General features: G+C 44.7%; 1 protein-coding gene and 1 long non-coding RNA gene across 9 annotated transcripts in view; one reads left to right on the forward strand and one right to left on the reverse strand.

Moving 5' to 3' along the window:
• Positions 1-14939, reverse strand: part of DIS3L2 (DIS3 like 3'-5' exoribonuclease 2) — a 345141-nt gene that overhangs the window by 93152 nt on the left and 237050 nt on the right. For 6 of the 7 annotated variants that reach the window (XM_019445569.2, XM_019445566.2, XM_019445567.2 and 3 more), the window contains 2 exons: positions 13287-13399; positions 2130-2237 (listed from right to left, as the gene is read on the reverse strand). In XM_019445569.2, the coding sequence (XP_019301114.2) occupies positions 2130-2237; positions 13287-13399 (221 nt within the window). The remainder of the gene's footprint in view (positions 1-2129; positions 2238-13286; positions 13400-14939) is intronic. The other variant, XM_019445568.2, reaches the window with a different exon arrangement.
• LOC109264905 (uncharacterized) lies at positions 2410-5845 on the forward strand. Of its 2 annotated transcripts, XR_008422557.1 has the most exons (3): positions 2410-2703; positions 5403-5611; positions 5707-5845. It is a non-coding gene; the product is annotated as an uncharacterized LOC109264905 (long non-coding RNA). The 2 variants fall into 2 exon arrangements; XR_002078922.2 differs by having other exon boundaries at positions 5403-5845.

Genomic DNA, 14939 nt, shown 5'->3' on the forward strand with positions numbered 1-14939 from the left:
TCTGGAATATTCATTGAAAAAATACTGGATATCCTGGACTAGTCCTCTAATTTTCTTATTTGTTCTATCTCTTTCTGGGACAACTCCTCAACTCTATCTGCCAACCAGAATTTTGAGTCGCCTTTATTTCTTCTATCATGTTTTAAATTTCCATGAGCTCTTCCTCCCTGCTCCTGTTTCTTGTTTTAAAGTATCTAGATCTTATAATTTCTTTAAAAAATTCTCTAGAGATATAAATGATCATTTCTTTTCCCTGTACAGTCTGTTTTGTCCTAGTTGCTTTTTTCTGTTTGTTTGCTTTGGTTTTTCTATTTCATGGTAGTGGCTTTAGTTTTAGTTGTCTCTCTCTCTCTTTTAAGTAAGCTGTATGCCCAGAGTGAAGCTTGAACACATGACCCCAAGATATAGAGTCGCACGCTCCACTGACTCAGCCAGCCAGGTGCCCCTTGGATGTCTCTTCATATGTGGAAGTGAAATCCTAAAATGCTGATTTTTAGTGAAATCCTAAAGAGCTCTGCTCGCGTTGAAGGAACTTGCTGCCTCTAAGATTCCCTACAGGGAGAGGAGCTGGGCTGTTGGTTGGGGAGTGCCTGAGGCGATGATCCTTAACTCTTCACACTCTGATTCTTCAAGAAAAGTTTCTCATCTCCGGACTCAAGAGTATAAGCCTTGGTGACCAGAATTCTGCGTTTAGCTGGACAAGAAAGCTGGGATGTTTAGCATTTAGGAGGCTAGCACTCAATCAACCTCTCCCAAGCGACCATTACCATTAAGTGTGTTTGGCGTCCCCCAGTTCAGACATCCTTAACTTCATCCTGTCCAGAGAATAAACTTCTGTTCTTCTTCCAAGTTACGGGAGGGGCAATCTTTCTAAATGAACTTTCAACCAATACGGTTAGTTTCCTCTTCACCCACCTCTCTTCCACTTTGTGCAGTTACCTGGTGCCATCAATTTCTGAATTTCTTTAGGGTTCGGCTATGCAAAATTGAGTTGTTTCTTGGCCTTCTCGATTGTTGGCTCAGGATTCAGCTTTCTTAGGACTGCTAAGTCAGTGACCACTCATCCATCTGCTTCCCAGTTCCAAAATTTTGTTGCTGTTGTCTGCTCTCCCATTCTCTTTGTCCTTGTGGGTTTATGTCTTTAAAAAAAATCTCTTCGTTGTTGTTTTAGTGAGGTTTTGGGAGGGAATGAAAGTCAATGTGGGTATTTGATTCTCCATCTTTATTTGGAGCCTCTTTGTAATTAAATATCTTCTTTTTACTTCCATTGAATATTACAGCATAAACATTTCCTATGCTCTTACACGGTCTCTGTAACAGCTCTAGTAACTGCATAACATCCCACTGAATCGGTGCTGTATGTTACTTAATCATTACCTTATTTTTGGATGTTTAGGGTTGCTTCTGTTTGTGGGGAGAAGACTAGTTTTTCCTAGAGTTATCTTCCATTTAGCTGTCTTATTTATCCCCCACCTTTAGGGAGTGCCTGCTGACATTCTTCTCCTTTCTGTGCTTGGTCCATAGTCTCATCATTGGGCCCTGATTATGGCATTGCTCTGTGCCAATTTAATTCATCTTCCAACTACCAGGTCACCTGCACAAAGATGTGGCACTAATCTTTCCAAAATGTCACCTTTCTCATGACCCTTCAGAGGAACCCTAACAACCCAGAATTCATTTGCAACTGTCATTTGAGGGTCCCCACAGGTTGACTCCGTGCCACCTTCCCAAACTCACAACCCTTTCCCCCCAGTGTCCTCCTTCAAACAGGGCCCGTTCTCCTAACTGTAGCTCCTTCTGCCCCTTCTGCCCCTTCTGCCACTGCCGGTCCACATTCACCTTTACATCTCAGCTCCTGCACTAAGCCTCCCCAGTGACTTTGTTTACACAATTCCTTCTTCCGTTTGATAAAAGATAAGAAAGACACCTATTTCTAATTGCTCACGGTCAGTCTGGCCTTCTAAATGGACTGACAGCTCTTCAGAGGCAGGGGGCTCTCCTCTGTTCTCTATGGCGACTGCCCGCACAGTGCCCTTCTACCACCGTGGGACTCCAGCTTGGCACCAGGCACAAAGTGGGCGATTAACAGGGACTCACTGAATGAACTGCTCACGCGTGTAAGCTGTTACCTTGCCCTCTGGGGTGAGTGTCCAGATCACAGAGAAGGTCAGCTTGTCTGTCATGGGATGGAGGCTGCACAGCTCCTCACACAGCAGCCTGGGAAGCATGGGGACAACCTGCAAGCAAAGAATAGGCCCATGAGCACATTGCTCTCTCATCTGCAGGAGTTGACCAGACTTGCGAGCCACCCAGAGGACAGAGTTCTTGTTGTTTTTTAACTTTTAATGTTTATTTATATTTGAGAGAGAGAGAGAGAGAGAGAAAGAGAGAGAGGGAGGGAAGGGCAGAGAGAGAGGGAGACACAGAATGGGAAGCAGGTTCCAGGCTCTGAACTGTCAGCACAGAGCCCAACGCGGGGCTCGAACCCACCAACCGTGAGATCATGACCTGAACTGAAGTCAGTCGCTCAACCTGACTGAGCCACCCAGGTGCCCCTAGAGGACAGAGTTTTGATGAAGAGCTTGAGCTTCCAGAGCAAACTGAAGATGGAGGCAGCACTGTCCCCTGAAGGCCACAGAAGGACCATGCCACCTGGCACATTTGCGAAGAGCCTCCAGAGAAATGGGAATGTGAACTGGAAAGGTGAGAAGAATTGGTAACGGGGAAAAATGATATTACAGCAATGAAAAATAATTACATTTTACTATATGCTAAAACTGAAACTCTAGAGTCAAGAATGAGTTGGACTTTTTGGATATAATCTTCCAGTTGAACTCTATACTTAAGAACCCAAGGTCTTACACTTAAGTCTTTAATTCAAGTTGTTTTTTCTTTAAGTTTATTTATTTATTTTTGAGAGAGGGAGAGAGGGAGAGACAGAGAATGAACGAATATGAGCATGCACACACGAGCAGGAGAGGGGCAGGGAGAGGGCGAGACAGGGAATCCCAAGCAGACTTCACGCTGTCGGCGCAGAGTCTGATGTGGGGCTCAAATTCACGAACCGTGAGATCATGACCCGAGTTGAAACCGGGAGTTGGATGCTTAACTGAGAGCCACCAGGCGCTCCTAATTCAAGTGAGTTTTTGTGTGCAGTGTAAGATGGGTGTCCAGTGTCATTCTTTGCATGTGGCTGTCAGTTTTCTCAGCACCATGTATTGAAGAGATGGTCTTTTCCCCCTTGTATGTTCTTGGCACCTTTGTCAAAGACTAGTTGGCCACATGTACACGGGTTTATTTCCAAGCTGTCTATTCTGTTCTATTGATCCATGTGTCTGTTTTTATACTAGTACCCTACTGTTTTGATTATTGTAGCTTCGTAACGTAGTTTGAAATGAGAAGTGTGATGCCTGCGGTTTTGTTTTCTGCCTCAAGATATCTTTAGCTACTCATAGTCCTTTGTGGTCCTATATTAATTTTAGGATAGATTTTCTATTTTTGTGAAAAATGCTATTGGAATTTTGATAGAGATTACACTGAATCTGTAGATAACTTTGGGGAGTATGAGCATTTTAACAATATTAATTCTTCCAATCCAAGAACACAGGATGCCTGTCTTTACACTTATTTGTGCCTTTATCAATTTCTTTCATTGACGTCTTACAGTTCTCAGTGTACACAACTTTTACCTCCTGGTTAAATGTATTCCTAAGTATTTTATTGTTTTTCATGCTGTTGTAAGTGGGACTGGTAAATTATCTCACATCTGTTAGGATGACTATTACCAAAAAGACAAGAAATAACAAAGGGTGGTGAGAATGTGGAGAGAAGAGAACACTCATACATTATTGAGGGGGGATCTAAATTGGTAGAGCCATAACGGAAGACAGTATAGAGGTCCCTCGAAACATTAAAAACAGAGTTACCATTTGATCCAGTAACCTCACTTCTTGGTATATACCCCAAGGAAATGGAATCAGTCCTTTGAAGAGATATCTGTGTTCTCATGCTCACGGCAGCATTATTCACAACCGTAAGACATGGCAACAACCCAAGTGTCTGTTGACAGATGAAGGGATAAAGACAATGTGTACATGCACATAAACTATGGCATTATTATCCATAAAAAAAGAAGGAACTCCTGCCAGTTGTGACAGCATGAATGAGCCTGGGAGGGCACTATACTCAGTGAAATAAGCCAGACAGGATCTCAAATACCGTATGGTATCACTTACATGGCAGTGGCTGGGGGGCTGGGGGGCGAAAAATGGGGAGATATAGATCAAATGGCACGTACTTTCGGTTACGCGATGAGTAAGTTCTGAGGATCTGAAGGTACAGCATGGTGACTACGGTTAATGGCAGGATGCGGTACACTTGAAATTTGCTGACAGTACACCTGAAGCATTCTCACCACACGCACACAAGACCTAACCGTGAGAGGCAGTGCGTGTATTCCTTAACTTCATCTTGGCAATCGTTTCACACTTTCAGAATACACAGTTGTGTTTATCAATGATTTGCCAATAAATCTGGGAACAATAAAAGAACCCAAGGGCTGAGTGTAAACTCATGACGGGGTTTCACCAAAATAAAATTGTAGAATCGATGCTTTCGTGATTGAAAGCAGTATCGCAGCTGACCAGACCACACGTCGGAACATCAGCAGGGATACTCCAACAAAGGATCACAGGTTTCCTAGGAGAATGCTCGGATCAACTGATCACTCATTTTGCAGTTCTTTAAGCCCAAATGATTTCTTCCCTTTATTGATCTTTCTAGTCCATAATAAACTGATCCAGTGGTATACCTTCTTTAATTAAAAAAAAAAAAATTCTCTCCAACTTACTTTAAAATGATGACTTCACAGCTGTCCCAGAATGCTACTTGTTTTCTCTAAAGTTCCAAAGATGAACACAGTATCTCTACCTGGATCTTGCTCTCTCCTCCCTTTAATCTATTCCTTCTTCCACACCTTTCTTGATTACCATCCACTCCCCTCCCAAACTAAACCAGCCACAGTAGCAGCCCTTTTTCAACACTCCCCGTGGTTTCTTACTCTGTGAAGTGACTGTACCTGGACCCTGTTTCAATACAGTAAATAACCTTTGGTATGGAAATGTAAATTCTAGAACTCATGGCCCACACCAGTAACAAATAATTAATAATTGTATGGCATTACTTGGCATTATTCTGAAGGATGCGCTATTTTTTTTAAACACCTGTGTAAAATCTAATGACCACCCGAAAACTTTTGGTAACAGCTTTTTGTAAGACAATCATTTTTGATGTTTTTTTTCTTGCCGTTGCTTTTATACCATCTGTTCAGATGACACTACATTTTCTTTAACTTATTTAATGAGTGTTAAAATATGATCTACATATTTAACATTGTCTTTCAGGTATCCGGTGTTTTACAAGATAATACGTCTTTACCTGCATACACATAAGGTGCAAAATGGAGAAAGTCTCAAGACCACACTGTCTTGGGACGAGATTGTAAAGATTTCCCATCATTTCAGGTTTTGGATTCTGCTATGGATGGAACTGTCCCCCCACCCCCGCAAATTCCTATGGGGAAGCCCTAGCCCTCAATGTCCCCGCACTGGAGGTAGGGTCTTGAGGAGGTAATTAAGGTTAAATGAAGTCACAGGGTGGGGCTCTGATCCAATAGAGAGAGGTAACTCTCCTCTCCCTGCCCCGCAGAGACACAGAAAAAAGGCCCTATGAGGACACAGCCATCTACAAGCCAGGAAGAGTCCTCACTATGAACCGAACTGGCTGGGACCCTCATCTAGGACTTCTATTCCCCAGAACTGTGAAAACATAAATGTCTGTTGTTTAAGCCACCTAGTCTATAGTATGTTTTATGACAGCCCAAGCTAAGATAGACTAAATCAAATTTGTTGGGTGTGAATTCTGGGATTCTTCTCTGCCCTGCATTATCTGATAATTATACCAATTGTATTTTGGTAGTAGGCTGCTCTCCAGGCATGCTCGTAGCCCAGGGCTTAATACCTCTTTACATAGTAGTGTTTCTTTCAAGTGTTCAAGGCACTATCTTATTTTGAATCACAAAGCTGAGCACATGCAAACATAATGCAATTCCTGACTTTGTGTTTGTCAAAAGAAAAGTCATTGCAATTAAATACAATGTGGTATCCTGGAGTGAACCCAAAAGAAGACATTGGTGGAAAAGCTGGTAAAATCCAAATAAAGTATGGAGTTTAGTTAATAGTAATTTCCCAGTATCAGCTTGTTAGTTATGACAAATGTCCTAGGGTAATATAAGATGTCAACACTGGGGGAACTGGGAAGTGGGACCTCTTTTCTTTGTACTGTCTTCGCAACTTTTCTGTTAAGGCTAAAATGAGTCTAAAATAAAAGCTTATTAAGAAAAAGCCACTGCTTTCTTGAGTTGATCTCATAAGTCTTACACATTTAAGTACGAAAGAAATTTAAGCTAATGAAATACAACCTGATCTGTTCTTATATATTAGAGTTTAAGGTTATGTTTTATTTGCAGAAAAGGCCTTTATCTCTCTCTCTCTCACACACACACACACACACACACACACACACACACACGTCTAAAGATCAGTAAACAGTAAAGTCCATACTCATCAGGAGCACAGTGCAGGAAAAAGAGTAAAGAATTTGAGGCCCCACAGACTTGAAGTCTAATCCTGGGCCCACCACCTCCTGTACACCCTGGGCAAACTAGTGGAATTCTGAGCCTTGGCTTTCTTACTGGCAAAACAATACTTAAGATGCTCAATACAAGTCCGCTCACCGGCCATCCCACGGCCCACCAGGTCCTTCGGTCACCCGGCGAGGCCTTCCCCTTCAGCAGGGCCACTCACCGCACACCCTTCACCTGCCAGGCCTGCTCACCGTTCTAGGTCTTGCCAAGATTGTTCTCTCTGGGACATCTTTCTGGATGTTTTACATCTGGCCAACTTTTGCACATCCTCGAAGATTCGGCTCATCATCATCCCTCAAAGGCATATTCAGATTCCCCCAGGGGAGGATGTATGGTGTTTCGTATACTTCCCGTCCCCCCTCCCTGCAGCTCTTTCGAAAAGGATCTGAGGCTGTCCTAAACAGCCACTTATTCCACTCTCCCAGCTCTCTCGTGACACTTCTGTAGCTCTTAACACATCCTAGTTACTTCTTTCCATGCCTCTCCTTCCCACCGCACCCTGGAATCTTCAGGAATGAGCACCAGCTCTTGTGCCCGTCTATCTCGTACCTGACACACAGCGGGCACCTTGTCTGCAAATGACTGACTTCTGCCCAGGGAATGAATCACTTATTCTTTCCGTGTTTACTGTTTATTGCATCACATTAAACATTTTATGAAATCCATGGTGGACTTCTATTTAAACAACCTGACACAAGAATTTCATAGACAGCATTTTAAGTAGAAGACAAACTGTTTTGACTGTTCTCTCCTAGACACGACTGGCACACTCAGTGGCCGCCCAGGTTATAAACACTGCTTCGTATCTTTTTTTCTTATACAGAGGACAACATTTTAATATTCAAATGCCAAAGAACCTAAGTGCTCATGAAGAAGCTAAACTTGAAAACGTTTTCAGGTAGTGTAATTATCTTTAGTTTTTAAAGGGCATTCCTTTTAATAAACTTTCACCAGATCTTGGGGCAGAATTCAGACGGTATTCAGAGAGAAGTCTTTATGCCCATGTAGTTTTGCAAATAGATGGTTATTTCTCTTTCAAAGAAGAGAAAGGATGAAGGGATGAAGAAGATATTACAATCACATCCGTGGTTTGGCACGTCGTGGCCTCTCATAAATTGGGGGGCACTGGCCCCGATTTCTGCTGGGGGGCACTGGTAATGCGCTCCATGACCCCGTGACACACGTGTCAGGTGCACACAGCACAGCAGGGATCCCCGTGGGAGGAGGGCCAGAGACACAGGCAGCCGCTCTCAATAAGCTGCTTCCTCGAATACAAGTCCTGCTGTTTCAGGGGAGCCCCACCTGGACCAGAGTCTGTGGTCTATGCATGCTCATCGGCTCTGTGACATCTGGACACAGCGCCTGGACAACCTCCCAGGCAGGGGTGGTGAGTGCAGGACACATCGAACAAGAGGAAAAGAGAAGAAAGGTCCCTCTGGGGGGTGAGAAACTGCTGGCTGTCAAAGCATTGTGCAACCGCTTATGCATCAGGGAGATGCTGTTGCTATGACTATGTTTCCTATCTCTGTTAAGAGCAGCAACACACTGCTACCAGTTAAACACACAAGCAAACAACAACAAAACCACACACACACACACACACACACACACACACACACACACACACACCCCTCCCACAGAACACCACTGGGTGTTATCTTGTGATTTCTCCACTCTCTTCCCCCTGCTACAACCAATCAGTTCCCAGAATCTGTAGGTTTTACATCTAAATCTCTCTCAAATGAGTCTTCTCTCCTCTCTGTCTTCCACTGTTCAAGTGTGGCCACGTTCATCTCTCTTGGGTTATATTTGAATAGTCTTCTAAACCGGCAGCAGAGTTCTGGAGTGGAAATTATTCTGGGTAAGGTTTCCTTATTATTCTCCATACTTCTGCATCTCCTTACTCTACTCTACCCAATGATAATCTGCAAACCCATTTACAGTAGGACACATGGCCTTTGCCTTTCCAATAGCTGATGAATTGAATTTGACAGTTTGATTTTTCGCTTGTCCTGCTAATGAGGGAGGGTCCAAACACCTGCAATGGGGTGGAGACGTGTCCAGTAAAGCCTGAACCCTCTGTCTCTGTGTTCAGTGGCCAAGGGTCAACGGTGGCCAAAAGCTCTCAATGAGAAGCTGGCAGAGGGCCTCTATCTCCGAGGAGAAATCAGAGACATCATGGGGAAGCCAACTTCCCGTGTACCCAGTCCCACCCCTTGCTGTGTGATATGGATTCTTGGATGGGGAGGGGAAGCAGCTAGGGGCTCCTTGCTCAGGATGTCCATTTTAGCACCAGGCCGAAGACACCTATTGCTCTAGTTCTCCTGGAGTCCAGCTGGACACCAGCATGTTGGTAAACTCTCCTAAAATTCAATGAGCAAAACTCCCTGCCTACTTTGGGGTGGTTATTCAAAGCCTCAAGGGGCCACAGCTGAGGGAAAGGGCACTGGTACTGATAACAATTTTCCTCCCTCTGGCCTCACTATTCTTCAACCACATGGTTGCCAAGGTGATTTTCTACCTGAAACAAAGGAGACCATGTCCCTTCTCTACTTGCCCTCAAGATGAAGTCCACACTCCTCAGCTTGCCACTCCAGGCCTCTCTTTGTAACTTCAGCTTTTGGCTCCTGCAATTTCTACTCCAGAAATTCCAAACTGCTTTGTTCCTCGTCGAGCCACTGCCTGGAATGCCCTCTCTACCCACGTGTCTACCTCGAAATTTTTGACTTAAAATTTGAAACGCTGCTCAAAACTCAATTTTGTCGTGAGGCGCCTTGGCTCTTTTGGAAGCTCCTCTCCTACCACCAGCCCGGGCAGGTACGACTTCTCTGTCCTCCCTAGTGCTCCCCACCTCCCAGACGACTTCCGTAACTGGAGGGGGCCCGGTGTACTGTAAGTGCTCGTTACGTGCCCACCTCCTCTGACTTCCCCAGGGCAGGACCAGCATTTCCCTCATCTGTAACACCTGCCACCTGGCACACAGCCGGCCTCAACAAATACGAACTGTATGAAGATCGACAGCCCTTCAGGCATTGGAGAAGGAAAGGGACTTAAAGGGTTCTAAGTCTCCGTAAGCATGCTTCGGGCCAGCATTAAAGTTGAATCAGGGCAGAGTTTAAAAGCTGTCATGGAAAAAAAGGGACATGGTGACAGGACACTGACTTTCTAAGCATTCTGGACTAGGGCTTGGGAGACTTGAGAGAAACTGATCATTTGGGTAAATACGCCATTGCCCAAGGCAGCTGGGTGGGGGTACCATCCAGACTATAAAATCTTATATTAGCCTCAGAGAGCAGAAACATCTGCTAAAGCCACAGCAGGCAGGCTGGCCAAGTTCAGCAACGGGTTAGCCAGGACAGCCCTGTGACCAACGGAAAGGGCCACAGAGGGGAAGAATCAATCATCCATGCAAAGAGGAACAGGAGGGACTAGCAGCAGCAGGGGGGCTACTGAAGCTCAAGGGAGCCAGATGTCAGCGACCCAGCCGGGAAGGGGCAAGCGGGGGTGGGGGGGTCTCCTGCCCCTTCCAGCCCGGGTCTCCGCTGGCTCCCAAACTCCCTCACACCCTCGAGAGCCCATTGGCTGCTGGAGCCTGGGAACTTAGGGAGTTTTTCTCCTCTTCTCTGAGGACTTCAAGGTTTTAGCAGGAAGGTACAGCTGGCCCCCCACTCACACACTGCAACAACCTAAAGGGAATTGATATCTGCCAGCCAACATCTCTGTTGAAAGAGTTTCCTTTTTCATATCAACACTTCCACGAACTCCGAATCTGATCAACTCTGCTGCACAGTTTGACATTAACAAAACATCAACACTCTGACAACCTGCTGGGGTCAGAGAGGAACATCTTAAAACTCTTTGGACTCCACGTTAAGACAGGCTTCCAGTCCCAATCTTTGATCTCTATTATAAAGCAGCACCAATAAAATAGCGTAGAGATTTATGGGCAAGCTTTCATTTGAGCTGTTTCACACCTAAAATAACATGACTGCTCCGGCCAACGGGCAGACAATTCAGGTTTAGGTTTCAACTGTTTAGGGTTTCTTTTACTTTTAAAACTTAATTCACTTATTTTTAAAAATCACCTTACATTTTACAATTTCATTGTAATTCCCGCTCAGGGAAGACAGCCAGGAGACATTTACTGGGTAGATGTCACGTCCTTCTGAGGAGGACAGGCCTAAAGTTAGATGGTTGGTCCCCTAATGGGCAGATACCTGATTTTTGTCAAAAAGAAAGAGTGCGTCTTTTCATGGGACTTAAATGGACAGTATTCCAATTGATCTGTTCTCCTGAGTATGCCCTATTGGTAATGAGAGTAACCAAATACTTAACACTGTGAATAAAATCCCAACAAAAAGGATTTCATTTTAAAGACAGTAAAATGGTATTTGGACCCAATATCTGTTTTACTGTATATTCCTAATCTATGGAATAATTCCCCAAATCAAGCTTGACCTGTAATTCTGATGTCAGTTACTTATAAGCCAGTAGCCCTGAATGAAAAGAAATCAGTGCCACATTCCCTATAGATGGGAAATCGCCCGCCCCCCTCCCCCAATGTACACCCTCCTTCCCCCATCTGATGAAGTTGGGAGAAATTCTGCCAAATGAGAAAGCAGAGAATCTGGAGGAAGAGGAAAGCAGCTCATCCAGCTTTTAAGAAGACCTTTATAGGCAAAGTAAAGTGAAAACAGTAGAAAAGTTCCTGGACACAGTCCTTCAAGAAACAAAAATGAGTAGGAAGAAAGGTCAGAGTCGTGGTTCAAAGGAATCAGAATGCACAGCTGCTGTCCAAGGTTGTGGGCAGGCGCCGCTCGCTCCGGCCAAGCTGGGGGCTGCTCAGGGGCACACCGGCCCTTCCTCCACTCAGCTCCCCGCTTTGAGAGCTCAACAGCAGAGCCCCAACACTGCAGTCCCAAAGACAAATTCTAGAACTGTGACAATCACAAAACCAAAGTAAAGAGAATAGGAAAGGAAATGTGCTTAGTTATTTAACCCAATTTTATTTTTCCATTTTTGGTTTTGGAAACATAATTCCTGGTTATAAAAGGAGAATGCAACAGCTAGATAAGAGAAAGCCACCTGCTTGGACAAAGAACTTCTAATTGTGGCTAGAATTCCTAAATATGTGAATCTGAAGAACAGAGTTAAACTGGTCTACGTGGAGAGAACAATTCACGTCATTCACTTTATGTGGTCTTCAAAGTCTAAGCGATTGCTGCTTCTGTTTCTCTTCCCATCATAACATTATAGTTTTGTAGATACAAGGGGTTCTGGAGTCTTATCTCCCTTTCCCTAAGAGGCCTTGGGCCGGATTTGGCCAACTGCACTTTTAGGTGGGAGGTATGGATGGGATGTCTCCAACCTGAGGTTATATTAAGTGTAAACAATGTACAAATATCAGAGCTGTGTTCTCAGGAGAGCCAAGCTGTGAGCGAGGGACCTGGCTTTTGATGTTGTTCCTTTGTTTGAGTAGGCCGGATACCTACACTAGAAGGAGCCAGAGTGGAGAGAAAGTCATCCCCACAAAAGCTTCAAAATGAAAACACTTTTGTTTAGGTATGATACACACACACATACGCACAAGTCAGAAAACATAAGTGTGCATTTTCACGAACTGAAAGCTCACGTAATCAGCACCCAGGTCAGGAATCATTAGCTGTCCCCCCGCTACTCGGGCCCTCTTTTCTCAAGCGTAACCACTATTCTGACTTGTGTTCACTCTGCCCGTCTTTGAACTTTATACACATGGACTCACATGCTGCATACTCTTGTGCCTGGTTTCGTTCACCAGGCTTCTCTGTGGTTGTCAATCTAGAGTCCTACCGTGCGACTATACCAAAATTTACTTGTTCGCTCTAGAGTTGATGGGTACTGAATAGTTCCTGGGTTTTTGTTTGTTTGTTTGTTTTTTGGTGGTATCACACTGTTATTTTAATTTACGTTTCCCTAATAACATATGATGAGGAGCATCTTCTCATATGCTTATTTGTCATCCGTATATCTTCTTCAATGAAAGGCTTTTCCATCTCTGAGACTCCAGATTATCTTGTCAAGGGCAGGTCAGGGGATGAAACTTTCTCAAAAGGCGTTTTCATTCCTTTCTCCTGCTCTAGTGTGACAATGCCGTAGACATTACCGAAATGAACACATGTGGCTGGGTTAAAAAAAAAAACAACTTCATAAAAACTGTGGCTCATATGGGCTGCGTGTGCACAGCCCTACTCTGGAACAAGAGTTTGAAGGCAGTTCCTTTTCCTCATTTCTTTCCGAACACGGGCACCTGTCTGAGTCACTTGGGAGGCAGGGCTGCTCTGAAACTTCAGATGCGCCCCCATGTCCTGCCCTGGTATCTCTTCAGTTTGGTTCTTTTTGAATATAGAATGAAAACCTGCAACCACAGAGGGGAAGCACTTTTCCAAAGAAAACCTTTTCTTAAGACCTCACTGGATGTGAGAAAAGATGTTCAGACAAGATTGCTGTTCCTCATTTTTTTTTTTTTAAGGAAAGAGGAGCAAACAAAGGACGCAGACTAAATAGAACGTTTTTTTAATCCAACAAACTGGAGACCGGTGCTTACCTTCTGAACCAAGTAGACACTCGTGGCTCTCTCAGCAGCTACTTTATCCAGAGGGGATCCCTCAGGAACAAAGTAACTGACGTCAGCAATGTGAACCCCCACTTCGAAGTTGCCTGTAAATGCAGAAGAAGGCTGATCAGTGTGGTACGGAAGGTGACAGCCATCCCTCTCAGGAATCCTTCCCAAGAATGCATGGCATTCTCTGAGGCTACGAGACTTGAGGTGCAGGCCTCCGTTTCCAGTCCTGCTGGGCAATCTGCTGCCCCCTGTGATTTGCATGGTTACTTTCCTCACTGTATAGTGAGATGGTGAGATTTTTATCCCCAGGAAGCAACATTAACCATCTTCACGAGATGTTTCCCATTTCTAAAGGCCTCTTGTCTTTGTAAACATCAGCAGACTTGCAAAAGAAGGCTCATTTTGGACGGTGAACAAACCCTTTCAGGCGACTGGAAGTGAGAGAATCCCTGAACCCTGGAGATTCTGCCTCTGACTTCTCTGCTCTTCCTGTTCATTCTGACCACAGCCTTTATGTGGAGATCTACACCTGGCCTTCCTGCCTCGATACTGCCTCTTCTCACCTAGCCCTGCATACCGCTGCCTAGAATCTTCTCGGCCATGGGCCTGGTGATGCCACTCCTTAGCCTGTAAGCCATGTCTTCACTTAGTCTCACCCCGACCTGCCACGCCAGGCCTTCCAGCTTCCCCCTCCACATCTCTATTACGCGGCTGTCCTGGGAAACCTCTTACCATTCCCAGAACATACCCTACCTCATCCCACTGAGATGTCTGCTTGGCTCATGTTTTTTCTTATGTTTGGGATCATCTCAACAGGATCTGCCTATCAAAACCCTTCTTACCTTCTAAGGATCAACTGAAAGAGAATCCCAGAACAAGAAGAGATTCTCTGCCCTCTGTTTCTTCTACCTGCACTGTCAAAGCACCTGATCCATAGATGAAGATGATGACCACGGTCTTTCCTTCAGGGCACTCATCTTGCCAGATACCACAGCGCATCTTTATTGGCTTACATATTTACTGCCTTCCTCTCTCCCTATGGCATAAGCTCCAGCAAGGCAGAACCTTCTGTGTAAAGTTCACTGGCGTAGGGGCAATACCTAGAAGGATGCCTGACAAACCATAGGCATTTAATAAACACTTGTTGAGTGAACGAATCAAGAATTGACTTATTTGCCTGTTGTCTTTTCCCTTCTGGTGAAAGACCTACTTTCTTCCCCTTTCAGAATTGCCCTTTCCCTTCCTGGTAGAGCTGGTTTTCAGCAGGCCCTGCCTTCCCTAACAATTCTGCCAGAGAGATGGTCGGATGGCATAGGCTGGTGGGATTACAGCTAAAGTGGGGTTGAGGGAATGGTTAGGTTGTAAATTTAAGGTTTACTCTTGAACATCCCGTAAAGCATCTCTCACATGTAGCTTATGTGATTATACACACACACACACACACACACACACACACGCATATGAAAACGGGCAGCATGGACAGAATACAAAAGAAGCGTACACATGTAAAGTAAGCGTGTAGTATGACGAACGCATCGTGGGCAGACAGAGGCACACTGATGATATCAACACAAAGATGAATTTGCATTAAGTAATGAGAGAGAGAGGGAGGGAGGGCGAGATGGGGGGAGGGGC

This window comes from Panthera pardus, unplaced genomic scaffold, assembly GCF_024362965.1.
Source record: "Panthera pardus isolate Hobbes unplaced genomic scaffold, ASM2436296v1 HiC_scaffold_10, whole genome shotgun sequence".
In the NCBI taxonomy this organism is placed as follows: Eukaryota; Metazoa; Chordata; class Mammalia; order Carnivora; family Felidae; genus Panthera; species Panthera pardus.